The sequence below is a fragment of the Arachis ipaensis genome, chromosome B08, assembly GCF_000816755.2.
Source record: "Arachis ipaensis cultivar K30076 chromosome B08, Araip1.1, whole genome shotgun sequence".
Classification (NCBI taxonomy): domain Eukaryota; kingdom Viridiplantae; phylum Streptophyta; class Magnoliopsida; order Fabales; family Fabaceae; genus Arachis; species Arachis ipaensis.
Genome location: NC_029792.2, coordinates 38,551,065 through 38,564,939, shown reverse-complemented (window position 1 = coordinate 38,564,939; position 13,875 = coordinate 38,551,065). Strand labels below are relative to the sequence as shown.

At 36.4% G+C, this 13,875-nt stretch overlaps 1 protein-coding gene and 1 long non-coding RNA gene across 6 annotated transcripts in view; both read right to left on the bottom strand.

Moving 5' to 3' along the window:
- LOC107613504 (PHD finger protein ING1-like) overlaps window positions 1-6,177 on the bottom strand; it is an 8,700-nt gene extending 2,523 nt beyond the window's left edge. Inside the window, exons 1-7 of one of the 5 annotated variants that reach the window (XM_021109312.1) lie at window positions 5,895-6,122; window positions 5,360-5,375; window positions 3,140-3,216; window positions 2,909-2,980; window positions 1,843-2,030; window positions 1,214-1,277; window positions 995-1,094 (exon numbers count right to left, since the gene is read on the bottom strand). In XM_021109312.1, coding sequence (XP_020964971.1) covers window positions 995-1,094; window positions 1,214-1,277; window positions 1,843-2,030; window positions 2,909-2,980; window positions 3,140-3,216; window positions 5,360-5,375; window positions 5,895-5,946 — 569 coding nt within the window. In that variant the 5' untranslated portion in view covers window positions 5,947-6,122. Of the gene's footprint in view, window positions 1-994; window positions 1,095-1,213; window positions 1,278-1,842; window positions 2,031-2,908; window positions 2,981-3,139; window positions 3,230-5,359; window positions 5,376-5,894 lie in introns of all 5 variants that reach the window. The other 4 variants (XM_016315534.2, XM_016315532.2, XM_016315531.2 and 1 more) reach the window with 4 other exon arrangements.
- Window positions 10,160-10,750, bottom strand: LOC107614550. Its single transcript, XR_002352357.1, has 3 exons — window positions 10,605-10,750; window positions 10,459-10,512; window positions 10,160-10,381 (listed from the first exon to the last, which is right to left on the bottom strand). It is a non-coding gene; the product is annotated as an uncharacterized LOC107614550 (long non-coding RNA).

Sequence of the window (13,875 nt, the reverse complement as noted above, 5' to 3'; positions counted from 1 at the left end):
CCTTCCATTTTAGGCCAGCATTAAGGTTAAGGTTCAGTATTCAGAAGCAATGAGCACTCTATACTTGCTCAAGAACATCTCTTTCACATTGATTTCAATTCAGATTTCTACTATTTCTATTTATGGTTTCTATTATATAATTATAAACACTATTATGCTATTTAATTATGTCAATTACTAAGATATCTTTTTCAAATGTTATATAAAATATATAAACTTTCAAATTTAACCATGGATAATGATAACACTTTAGTCACTAAAGTAACTATCTTGGCTATAAATATTGGGCTTTCTAAATTTAGGTAAAATAAGATTATCTAATTCCTGGTTTTCAAACCAAGGCAAGTGTTGCTTGACAGCACAATTTCGTATCATCAAAAGGATTTGGATTATTTGGCATTTCTATGTATAGTTTGTAGTACTTACAGGAATGTAGGATATCGGATATCAAAACAACAGAGCGTTACAAAGAAATATGCAAGAATACCAAACAACAGAATGGCAGATTGTATTGTAAAGGCATAGTATCTACAATATCTTCAAGCTCTAATCATTACAATACGATCACATAACTTCAACCTCCATTGTAAACAAAAGAAGCATTAACTGAAGAAGAAAACTAACGTTGCATGTTTGGGAGACTAATGTTTTTCCTTTTGCAATCTATTGCCAGTTGTCTATTCACTCAAGGGCATCACATACTAAGTCTATTCGCTCAAGGGCATTACATACTAAGATGTCTCTGAACACTTTTTCTCCTAAATGCTACCAAAACAAGAAATATATTTCCCAAACTTCCTAACTTCTATTTCATTCAACATTTTACTAAATAATTATGGTCCATTTGAAGATATGCCCATCATTTGAATCCATAACAGAAAACCATGGAAGAAGGTATCTTATTAAGTGAAGATAATTGAAAATCATAGGAACACACATCAAGTGATAAGCAAGCAAAAATTGAATCATAAATAGTCCTAGAAGATTCACATACTTTTTACGCCCTCCTCTGCCACCTTCATTACCCCTTCCAGATTTTGTATTGCCATCAGGAGCTGAAGTAGGAACTCCACTTATTGCAGCATTTTCTCTTTCTGATATAAATCATAAAATAAATGCTTAATTAATAAAAACAATTAGATTCATTTGTTATCAATTACGATATAGCACATTAACAACTTGTATAGATCATGAGATGAATAAAAGAAAGTACCGCGCCGAAGCTCCTCATCAAACTTCTTCAGATACCGATCAAGTTGTTGTATGCGTGTATCTACCTACAAAAAATCACAAATATATTATTACAAAATCCACACCAACAAGCCAACAAGTTTTTGTACTTACATTAAAATGCTGACTCTACTATATTTTGTTCCAAAACCCAAATTTGTTTTCCCATATATATATATATATTCTTAATCCAAATTTAAAAATGAAAGACAAACAGGGAAAAAGCAAATGAAAATAACATACAATCATATCTGAACAATTATTGTACTGCCAGTTCATAGAAAACATGCCTCTCTTAAAAAGAGCAGCCAAACTCACAAGAGCATAACCTTGGCATTGTGATAAGATCAATCTTTCAGTACATGAGTACAATGATGTCATTGTGAAATAATTGACTACTGAGAACAAAATCATTGAGAAAAAAACTAAAAATTAAAAAACTAGCAAGGAAGACATGATACTGTCAAACAAATACAAATACAATCCATCATTTAGCTATATCAAACAAGTATTACCACAAAACTGCAATACTTATTCAAGCAATTATATCTAAAGCCAGGAATCAATCAAAGGTCTTGAAAAAAAATCCATGTAGCAAGATAAGTGTACTACCAAATCATATGCCTGAACAGCCAGAGCAACCTTTTCACCAGCAATCCTAATGCTATGCTTTTGCTCATCAAGTGCTTCATTGGAAAATCGAATAACCGAAGTATCAGGTGTGATGTTTCCAGACCTAACTCCTCGCCTAATATCTTCAATTTCTTGTTCACAGCGTTGTTCATTTTGCCTTTGAATCTCTGCTCACAGAGATCACAGTTGTTATGTGGAGGAAAACTAACACGACTCAAAGGGAATTACTTTTTCCAGGAGATAAGTGAACATTTTGGACAAAGAGTAAGATTACAATAATAAAGGGCATACATGCCATTAATTTGATATCTAAAAACTAATTATAGGTATTAGCAATTAGCAAAGTAAGCAACATAAAATATACAAACCAAGACAATGTAATAAGCCTTTAGAATCAAATTAACCAAAAACATGGACTTCAAAATATCTGAGCTAAACTACAGGCTAAATTCCCATCACAAACTAAATAGTAAATATGGTGTACCTAGGTAATTTCCCATCGCACATTAAAATAATCCAGCCTAACAAATGTATTTTTGATACAAAAGGTGCTAAATTCATTTTCTTAACAAAGTATCAAGCATTATGACATGAATACAAGTTTCTAAACACCCACCACACTGGATTTGTGTATTATATACCACATGACTAATAACTAATTCTGGTTGCTTCTAACCCATTATTTTTATTTTTTATAGCAGTGAGCGTCTAAAAGGGGAGCATTGGAGCAACTATTAAGTTATCTCCGTGTGACCTCAAGGTCACAATTCAAACCGCCGAAACAGCCAATGATGTAATTATCCGATTAGGCTAGGTACATTATACCTTTGTTTAAAAGAATAATATAATTCCAGGAGAAGTTCAACAGCATTACTACAAGATTGGGACACAACAAATGTGCCTTGAGGGATGAAATGGCAACTCGCCTCACGATTAAATCATGTCAATGAACCACCAAACACAATTTCTAAGATTGTACCAGAACAAACAAGATAATTGGCTTTTCTTAACAAGAATATGGCAAAGAATAAAAACGGACAAATACCCTGTAAACTCTTATCTAGGTCACGCAACAAGGCATACTTCTTCTGAAGAATAACGGGTAGAGACTCCAAATCTGCAGGTAGACAAGGATGGAAAAAAAACCAAAGAGATTGTTATAATTGTGAATTGAGAAGAAAAATTAAAGGAACAAATATTCTAGAACCCTAAAAAATCAATTAAAAGAATTAGTGAGTAATGAAAAGGATATGGAGAAGGGAAGGGAGTGAATTACTGGCTTGAAATTCTTCAAGGAACGACATTAGGGCTGTGCTCCGTCCGGACTCCGATGTCTCTGCTGCTTTGTCCGGCCTATGTTATGCGGCTGAGACGATTAGACAGAGAGAGATAGCATTCAACCCATAGTTATCAGAACCGGACCGGTGATCGAACTGGTCAGGCTACCGGGTTATTGAGTTATTGGTTCAATCGGTGGGTTACTGGTCGAACCGGTTAGCCCGGTCACTAGTCAGGCTACTGGGTCACTAGATCATTGCTCACGTACAGTTGTTTTCTTGTGAAGTTGATATTTAAGAATTGTTAGATGATTTGACTAGTTTGACTAAATTATCATGTAACGATTTTCAACTATCAACTTCATATGAAGACAAATGTATGTAGGGATGGCAACGGGTCTCCATGGGGGCGGGGACATGCCCCCCGCCTCCATTATCTGTCCCAGTCCCCGCCCCGTCCTCGCGACGGCTAACGGGGACCCCGTATCCGCCGGGGATTTGGGTATCTACGGATATCCGCGGATTTTTATAAAAAAGGAAAAAAATTGATAAAATCAAATACCATAGCAGAAATTGAAGGCAAATCACAGAGCTATTGATAGTCTATTATTCAGTAATACTTAATGGGGTTAAATCAAAATGAGTAAATAATAATCACTGATTATTGGTAAATGAAATTGAAGGTATTACTTCACAGAGCTAGTCATAGAAATTACAAAAAACTGAAGTATTATGCCAAATCCTCCCTATTAATCACCGACAGAGGGACATATATGAAATAATAACTACAGAAATTGCAGAAAATCACAGATATCACAGAAATCAAATTAACAAATACTTAGGTAGATCACAGAAATTGCAAAAAATTCACTGAAAATCACATGAATCACAGATATCACAAAAAAAAAAAAAAAGGAATTGCGGAAATGGCGAAGAAGAACGGAGATGCTCACTAAACGGCGACAGAGCGACGCTCCTGCTGCAACGAGAATGGGGACAGCGCAACGCTCACTCCTGCTGCGACAACAAAGGCGACGGTGCGATGCTGATGACGCCACGAAGAAGGCGACGGCGCGACTCTCTTGACGCGACGAAGATTCGAAGAAGGCGACGGTGCGACGCTCCTGACGCGTGAAGATGGCAACGACGTTCCTTGTTTTGAGGGAGGGAATCTGTGAGGGTGAGGGAGTTTAGGGGGACTGGGAGTGCGACGGTGAGGGGGTTTTGGGGGCGGCGGTGAGAAATGGAAAAAGAGGTAGATAGTGGATTGGAGGAGTCTCAGAGAGAAGAGGTTAGGGTTTCATGTCGGCAAAAATGAAATGGTGGCTAGCGTGAATGTGATGAGATTGAAACTTATATATATAGAAGGAGATTTTGGTAATTTCTCATAACGGGGATTATACAGGTCTCTACGGAGCGGGAACCTCTATCCCTGCCCCCGCCCCGTATAATAAATGGATTCCTGTCCCCGTCACCTGCGGGGCGATTTTACCAAGGTTGCGAGAACCGGATCAGTCATTGAACCGGTCAAGTGACGGGTTCAATGGTTTAATGATTTAACCGGGATCGAACCGTAGTTGAACCGGTTTAATTAATAAACTTTTGTTTGGTAAGGATGTTAGAATTTTATGCACTTGTATATATAAAGTTTGCAACCAAAATAAAAGTGATATGTCTATAAATTTAGATCCAACAAGAAGATGTAGCCAAAGTAAAGAAACACCCAAAATAATCAAAATGAAACTTTTCTGCAGCAAGCATCATTAACCCTTAAAATTAAAGATGACAAATTTCTCATTCTAACACAAGCATAGTAAGCTATGTTCTTTAACTGTGATTGCAATGCAACAACAAACCATTATGTCCCAATGTCATACACAACATCAAGGTAATACATTTAAAAAGAATAAATAAATAAACAAAAGGAGTTCATCTCAAAACATGAGTAAGCCCTTCAAATAATCAAAAATTTATTTGGTCCTTCAAATATGCATTTGACATCAAATTGATCATCAATTTATATATTACTAAATTGGTCAAATTAGTCCCAAAGATATACGAGACATCTAATTGTCTCTTTATTATCAATCGGTTACATTTCTCCATAAAATTAGACCTCAAAAACATAAAATTGGTCCTTGATGAACAAAAAATTGATTATTAAAAGACCATTTTAATGCTGTTGACACAAATGAGCATCAATGTGTTGCCCCACGTACCTGAACTTTTCTAGGCCTACATGAAACATAATGATTTAAAATAACAGAATAAGAAGCAGCAGAAGCAAAACTTTGAACAGAAACTGAATTTTAATTCAATTCTCTAGCAATAACTTGATACATCATATGCATTGTTGGCTCTGTATAAGAAAAGAAAGATCTGAGAAAATATTTGCCTTGGAATTATATCAATTCATACAGCATTTAAAATCCAGAATTATATTTAGTAAAAGTCAATGTAGCATTCAAAATCCAGAGTCCCAAAATTGTATCAATTCTATATAGCATTCAAAATCCAAAATCCAAAATTGACCTTATATCAAATTTATATTAAGCAAATTCAGAATTACAGAATGATTAATTCATATAATTAACAAAAAAAAACTGAAAAGCAGAAGAAGAAGAAGAAGAACTCTGCATCAAGCCATCAATTCATATAATTAACAAGACAATTGAACTAACAATCTTCCAACAAACAATTCATATAGTTAATTAACAAAATAAAAAAAATTAATTCAAAAACCCAAGAACTCACCGTGGCAGAGAGCAAGAAGGCCTGAGTTCCAGGACGACCAGAACGACGACATCGACGACTAGGGCGACCAGACAACGCCGACGACCAGAGCGACCAGACGATACTGACGCCAGAAGCTTCAGAGTTCAGACGACCAGATGACGACGCCGCCGACAGCAGCTTCGATCCGCGACCGGGAATTCCTTCTGCCGGCGTCGATTCTGGAGCTTGTTGCCGGGTTAGGGTTCGAAAATGGAAGAGGAAATTAGGGCAGCTATCGGTTAGGGTTCGAAAATGGAAGAGGAAATTCATATTAAGAGTATGGTATGTGAGTTTTTACCTATTATTATATACTACAAGTATTTATTGAAAAAATAATATTAATAGATATCATATAATCTTGAAAAAATAAATTGTAATTAATAAAAATTTTTTGTTTATCTTTTTACTTTATATTAAATATAAAAATTATAGTGAAATAAATATAATTAATTTAAAAATGAGTGACTTTAAAATTAAAATAAATTGAATATAAGTAAAATAAAACATCCTATATGTATTATAATTTGTACTTATATTAGTAAGAAGCATTCTAGCTTTGTGGTCCTATTATCAGATTTGTTACTTCCTTCAGGTAAGGGGTTTGAACCCCAGCTAACGCATTTTGGATTTTTCCAAAATCACAAGTATGACACTTGGCAGCGCAGGAGCATATGGGTACGGTGGACTTGTAGAACGCTGGTGCGCCGTAGGTTCGTCTTCAACTGCGTCCGAGCGGTTTGATCGGACCGATCTTTATCGAGTTTGACCGGTTCGTGTCGGTTCTCAACCTTAAGCTGTTGGAATCTTGGACCGGACCGGTGTTGGGTCTAGTTCATTGGATTTTTAGTCGAACCGATCGGTCCGGTTTTAATAACTATGATTCAACCGGAAAAGAAGAGGAAAGCGAGCGCAGACGATGCTAGAGGCGGGTTGGGGGACGTTTTTACCGAAATAGTGCGTTTTTACAACAATACTCTACTATCTAAATAGGGATTTTTTTAAATAAAATAAAAAATTAATTATTTTCCCAAACAAGATATTTCAGCTTTATTTTCTAGAATACGATTTTTTTTGGGTAATAAGGGCATGTTCGTCGTACCCCCGACGAACTCTATAATTTACATAGAGTTCCATGCACCCACAGCGAACTCTATGTTAGGTTTCCAAAATAAAAGCAGACCTGTTGGAGAGCGGATCAGAGAGGCACAATTTCTTTGTTTACTTCCTTTCTCACTATTGACATTTTCTCTACGATGTCATAGAATCCATTGTTATCCATTCATTACGATGGTGAAATAGTGTATGACAAAGAAGGTTCAATTATTTTTAGATCAGGGTAACTGATAATTACCTATATGAAACTGGAAGTCAACAGTTTAACAGCTTTGAAGAATTTGATATTGCATTCCGTCAGACAGCAAGAGGCAAAAAGGGTGAAAAAAATTCATTACAGATATTCGACCGAAGTAGATGGCAGTTTTTTTTATAAAAGGTATATTACAATTATATTCTCTCTGTTACTAGTATATTTATTAGACCACAATTGTGAGAAATATTTCTATTATTTTGAATTAGGTACCATTTGCGTGACGACAAGGACGTACGGCTTATAAGGTCGTGGCACAACCGATGGTGTAATAGCCTACCATACTTAGTATTATGCTTAAGTCATAAGACTGAGATAGTAAGATATTACGACCTCTAAGAATAGTAATATATATATATATAATAATAATAAAGAAAAAGTTATTTAACTAGGAGTCTTGAAAAACGGGTAAAACAAAATCGCAAAATAAAAAGCGCAACGCTCAAGAAAGGACTACTTGCGTGCTAAGAAACCTAATAGGAACATGATAAAACAATAAACGAAAGGATAAAGAAAAGCCAAGGAACAGCATAACTAGCCCCTGACTCAGCCTGCGAAGCTAAGGCTGGCCGAAGGATACATATATACATATAAACATACATAAGTGTCCCCAAAATATACCAAAATACCAAAGTAAACTCCTATCTCTCCCTCATCCTCTAAGAGGAGTAGCGTACATAAGTTACTTGGAGAGTAAGCTACACATATATATACATATATACAAATAGAAACCAGAATACACCCAAGGACTACTTCGCTTTCCAGGATCCAGACGCCTAGCGAGGAGCCTCTCGACCTGCATCTGAAAAACAACAATACAATATAGAATGAGAACCGGAGGTTCTCAGCATGGTAAAAGTGCCATGCGTATAATAAATAAGGTCCTGAGAATGCCATAGGCAATCCTAGAACTCCGTTATACAATTATCCAATTTAATTACTAATTAGAAGCTATAAATAGGGGTAGGTATTCTAAATCTACCTAACTTACTCAATTTCAATCATAATCTAACACCAAACTATTTCTCCATTTCCTCTATCCCTCCATCATCCACAATGCAACAGAAACAAGCAACCAAACATGGTCACGCACAAGTAATGAGCAAATAGTACAAATAGCAAGTATAACAGATAGCGGGTGATATATATCAATTAGGCAAACCCAGGAAATGCATAGCAATCAAAACAAACAAATGCATGTGATGCATACCTGTCCTATGGCTGATGGGGCCCATCTGTCGGTTATCCAGCCAACCCGACAAGTCCGAAAACCTTAGACTGTCCCCCGTCGCGCATCCCCAAGAGTCTATACATAGAGTTCACATTCAATCATCATATAAATCACTCAATGGGGGTTATCCATACCCGGGAATTTATACGTGCCCGGTCACCCTTACGACGTAGGGTTAACAGAGTATCGAGAATCAACCTGGAACACGTGGTGGCGAGCCACGGTTTTTACCCAGAGAAACTCGTATCTCAGATATCATCATTCATAAGCCATTTCATAGTCATAATCATTATTTAATCATTCATCAAGTCATGGCATGTTAACTCCTTTTATTAACAACCTCCCTTCCACATTTTTCATCATCATTCCCTTATAATTCATCTTGATTACCCTTTCCGGGTCCTGACCAAACTATTTATCAAACTCTTCTCAACCTTCTTAATATCAAATAATCTTAAAATCAATCCAACTCTAACATTAACTCAATCACATCACACGAATATTAAACTTTACCTTCTCGAACCCATGACTATCACTAAGATATCCTTGACACTCTATTTTCTTTTCTGTTTTTAATATAACAAATGAATTCGGAATTGTGCAAACTTTATGTCCAGGTGTTCTTCTTGAAATAAGCTTTATAAAAAACTAAAGATCATAATTTTCTGATTTCTCTAGCCTCAAGAATAAAGGAAAAACCGTAACTGCTCTGCAGTGTATAAAACCAGAAAAACAGCAGCAGCATGTGATATTCAAAATTCAATATAAAATCCAAGTTAAATCCAATGACTTTAAAAATTAATTTAGTTAAATTTTACTCATCCAGGTTTCTTTCTCAATTAGTTCTGAATTAATACCATTTTTAATGAAGAAGTTACATTACCTGGAAGTTAAGTAAAAATGAGTCAAAATCTGTTTTTGAAACCAACAAGCTTAGTACCTTTCAATTTGAATAACTTTTATTACAAAGCTCTAATTAAGCTAAATATTGATTTGGGAATTCCTAGCTCATCCAGAAACAAGTGTGTCTTGGTTGCAACCCTATTGCTATTCAATTCTAAGAGTTACAAGTATTGGAAGTTGATGCATAGCTTGCTGAAATCTGTTTCTTTTCAGCTTTGACCACCAATATTCAAAAATTCACAACTCCCAATCCTCAACTCTTAAAATTATGAAATTTTAGAGAAATAAATAAAGTTAATCAAATTTTATAACAAAATTAGTTTCGCTCCAAAACTCAACTTGTAGAAGTCGCAGCAAGACAAACAAGTTGCTGCCATGTTTAACCTTTTCTGCTGCAGGACAGATTTAACAACCTAACTTTAAAAATTTGCCATAAATTGTATATTTAACAAAAAGGTTCCAAATTTTCCAGTTTAGTTCCTTATATTCCCAATTTTAGCTCAAACTTGGTCTCATGCAATTCTGATCATTACATAATTAGTTACAGCATATGCAATACCACCACAACACAACTTTACATCCTTATTAACAAACACCAATCCTAATCCATCATAAATAAATATAAGAGCACACCATTAATAACTTCCATACCTCATAATTCCAATATATAAATCCACCAACAAATCTATTCCAACAACATTACAAGGCTAATCATTAAATACAACAAACAATTCAACTTATCCTATGGTTCCTCTAACCTAAGTTTTCACAACACCGCAAATATTAAACGTGTGAAACTTAAACCATACCTTGACCGATTACTTAATTCACCTAAGGCAGCCTCTCAACACAAAATCACAGCCCCTCCAAACTCAATCAAACAGCCCCAAAGCAAGCCTTGTCACCAACAAAGCTCCAAGTAATCCAAATTCAAGTCCAATGCATAAACACCCTCTTAAACTACACCTAATACACATATATATGTTCCAATTCAGTTTTCTATTACCAAAAACAAGATTGAGCTAGGGTTAGGGTGTTCTTACCATACCCATATGCTCAATAGCTTGAGCCCACAAGTTCCGGAAGCTAACTTGAACCTAGAACATAGAAATTGGACAAGATTCACCATAGGTTTCCAAGTTTACCAAAGAAAGAGGGATAGGGATTCTGAACTTAATAGGAGGCTTACCAGTGAAATTGTTCGGATAGAAAGGTAGAGCTCAACGCGCTGAGCGCGTGGCCACGAACGGTGCGGCGATCGGAGCCCGAACGGAGGAGTTATGGTGGATCAAAGGGTTAGGGTTTGAGAGCTTCTCTCCCTTTCCCCCAATTCTGTTTTGGCGTTGCAGCAACTAATGAGGAAGAAGAAGGCTGCTGTTTCCTTTATATTATGGGTCCGGTTGGACCCATGGGCTCGGTTTGGACCTCGGTTCAACCGGTTTGGCCCTTTCGGTCCGATTTTGAGCCAAATTTTCGAAATTGATATCAAAATTTTTGTTTTGACGAGCTCTATCCTATTTTAATATTAGTTTTGCATTTTTAGCTTTCCTAATTAAAATACAATTTATTAACTAATTAATTACCGATTTTAGCAGGATTTACAGATGGACAAATGTTCATCTGTTGGAATTATTCGTGTTTCTCGTTGAGTTGGGTGGCCGAGGATCATCTGCAGATACTATCGATGATAGTCCGTTGAGTGGAGCTGTTAGACGAACTATCAGAAGGACGATGGTGGATCTAAATATGCCACCTGAGGGTAGTCAGGAGGCGTCTAATGTTGAAGTTCGTAACGTTGACTTAATGGATGACGGTGTTGAAAGTCATGATGGTTCTGCTATCAAAGACCTGATGATGGATCAGTATGAAGTTAACCCCGATGATGAAAATTATGCTGACGAAGAACCACCCAAAATTCCTGATGATTGTGACGAGGAAGAAGAGATGAACTACTACGGCGACACACAAATCTCTCTGACACAGCCTGCGATTTCTCGTCCATATGACCGGCCGGATCATTTCACTAGATTGAATCTCGATGCAATAACTTCAGATTGTTCATTTACCCAGGGAGGCCCTGAAGAGGATCCAAGCAACGAGTTTGAGGTTGGACAACAATTTGAGAACAAGGAAGAAGTCATGTTGGCAGTTAAGCAGTACAATATCAGGAGGGCTGCGGAGTACAAAATAGTAGAGAGTAACCAATTGAGGTACAATGCACAATGTATCCAGTTTGGACCCGATTGTAATTGGAGCATACTCATATCATATTGCCGCAAGCAAGAAAAGTGGGAGGATAGGAGATACACTGGTCCTCATACTTGCATGCAAACTTCGATGGGGCAAGACCATTGTAGGTTGGATTCAAAGATGATTGCGCAACACATTTTCACGATGGTCAAAGCCGATCCAACAATCAGCATCAGGGTTCTCCAAGGAGGTGTGGAGAATCACTTTGGTTACAACGCGTCCTACAGAAAGGTTTGGCTTGCAAAACAGAGAGTCATTGCTAGAATATATGGCGATTGGGAGAAGTCATACAGCGAGCTTCCTCGTTGGTTATTCGCTATGCAGATGTACTTGCTTGGTAAGATTTATTTCAAGTTTGGTTATTCGCTATTATATAATTCATACGTGTACAATAAGCCCACTAATTATGTCTCTTTAGGTACTTGGGTGCAACTAGTGACACAGCCTTGGCCTGGTTCTGCCAACACTATCATGTTTCATCGGGTCTTTTGGACATTTCCACCGTGTGTTGAGGCTTTCAAGCATTGCAAGCCACTTATTTCCATTGATGGCACTCACTTATATGGTAAATACAGTGGAACCTTGCTGACGGCCATAGCTCAAGACGGCAATGCAAACATTCTGCCTATTGCATTTGCCGTTGTTGAGGGTGAGACAAAGGAGACGTGGTCGTTCTTTCTTTTGTATCTACGGGAGCATGTGACACCACAACCCGGGGTGTTAGTGATTTCAGACAGACACAAATCCATTGATGGTGCACTGAATGCCGAAGGGAGTTTATGGAAACCACCTCACGCCGTCCTAGCGTTTTGTACAAGACACATTGCAGCAAACTTCATGACTCACTTTAAGAACAAAGATTTGAAGAAGGTTCTTATTAACGCAGCGTACTCGAAGTCACAGCGTGAGTTCGCTCATTATTTTGGCCGTTTGAGGGGCGAAAATGTAGCAATCACAAACTGGCTTGAAGAAATGCCATCGTCACAGTGGGCACAGTATGCTGATGAGGGTCGTCGATTTGGTCACTTGACGACCAATATCTCCGAGTGCATTAACGCTGTTATGAAGGGTTCCCATAATTTGCCAATCACGACTCTTGTTAAGTCAAGTTATTTCTGTTTGGGTAAACTTTTTGCAAGAAAAGGTTTCGAGGCACTAGCCCAACTTCAGGCCAGTGCTAAATTCTCACAGACATTTGTGTTTTTATTATTATTTTTTCTTTTTTCTAAGAGAAATAAATAAAAGAAAGTAGTAGAAATAGAAGAGTAGGAATAGGAATAGAAAAAAAAAACATTTTTTATGATATTGTTTATAAAGTTGTGTGTTTTCTTCAAACATTTTCATGTTTATTGTCAAAGAAGATTAAAAAAAAAAGTAGAAAGTGCAGAATTTTATTAAAAAAATGAAAACACAAAAATTTATGAAAGTTGTTATAGAAATTTGTGAAGTTGCATACAAAATAATTACATAAACAAAATTAAAGATGAGGCACATAAAATGAATCAAAATTTTGCACAATTTTATAAAAAAAATATATAAATATAAAATTTCATGAAGTTGGATGGACATAAAAATTTGGGTTAAGTATGATTTTCATCCCTAACGTATAGGTCGAAAATTGTTTTCATCCTCAATCTTTTTTTGCACATAAAATCATCCCTAACGTTTAATTTAGTTTTAAAACCATCATTTGGATTAAAATACTCTTCTCTTTCCTCACCAATAGTTTCTATTATTCTTTTTCTTCTTCTCCATCACAACAACAGCATCTTTTCTTCTTTTTCTTTCTTCTTCATCACAACACCACCACCAACAACAACAACAATAATAAAATCAGAAACAAAATCAATGTAATAAACATAAAAATATAATGAAAAATAGAAGCATAAACAGAATTAGAATAAAAAATAGAAGCAGAACAAATCAGAAGCAGAAGTAGAACAAATCAGAAGCAGAAGAACAATGAAATCAAAAGCACAACAACAATTAAATTAAAGAAACAAAATCAGAATCAGAAGTACAAAAATAATAAAATCAAAATCAGAAGTAGAAGAACAATTAGAAACAGAGCAAATGAGAAACAAAACAAATCAAAAATAGAATTAAAACCCTAGGGAGGTCCAGCGGTGAGGATGCGAAGCGGCGGTGAGGTCAGCAGCACCAGCGGAAGTGGCAGTAGCAGCGGAAATGGCAGAGCGCGACGGCGACGA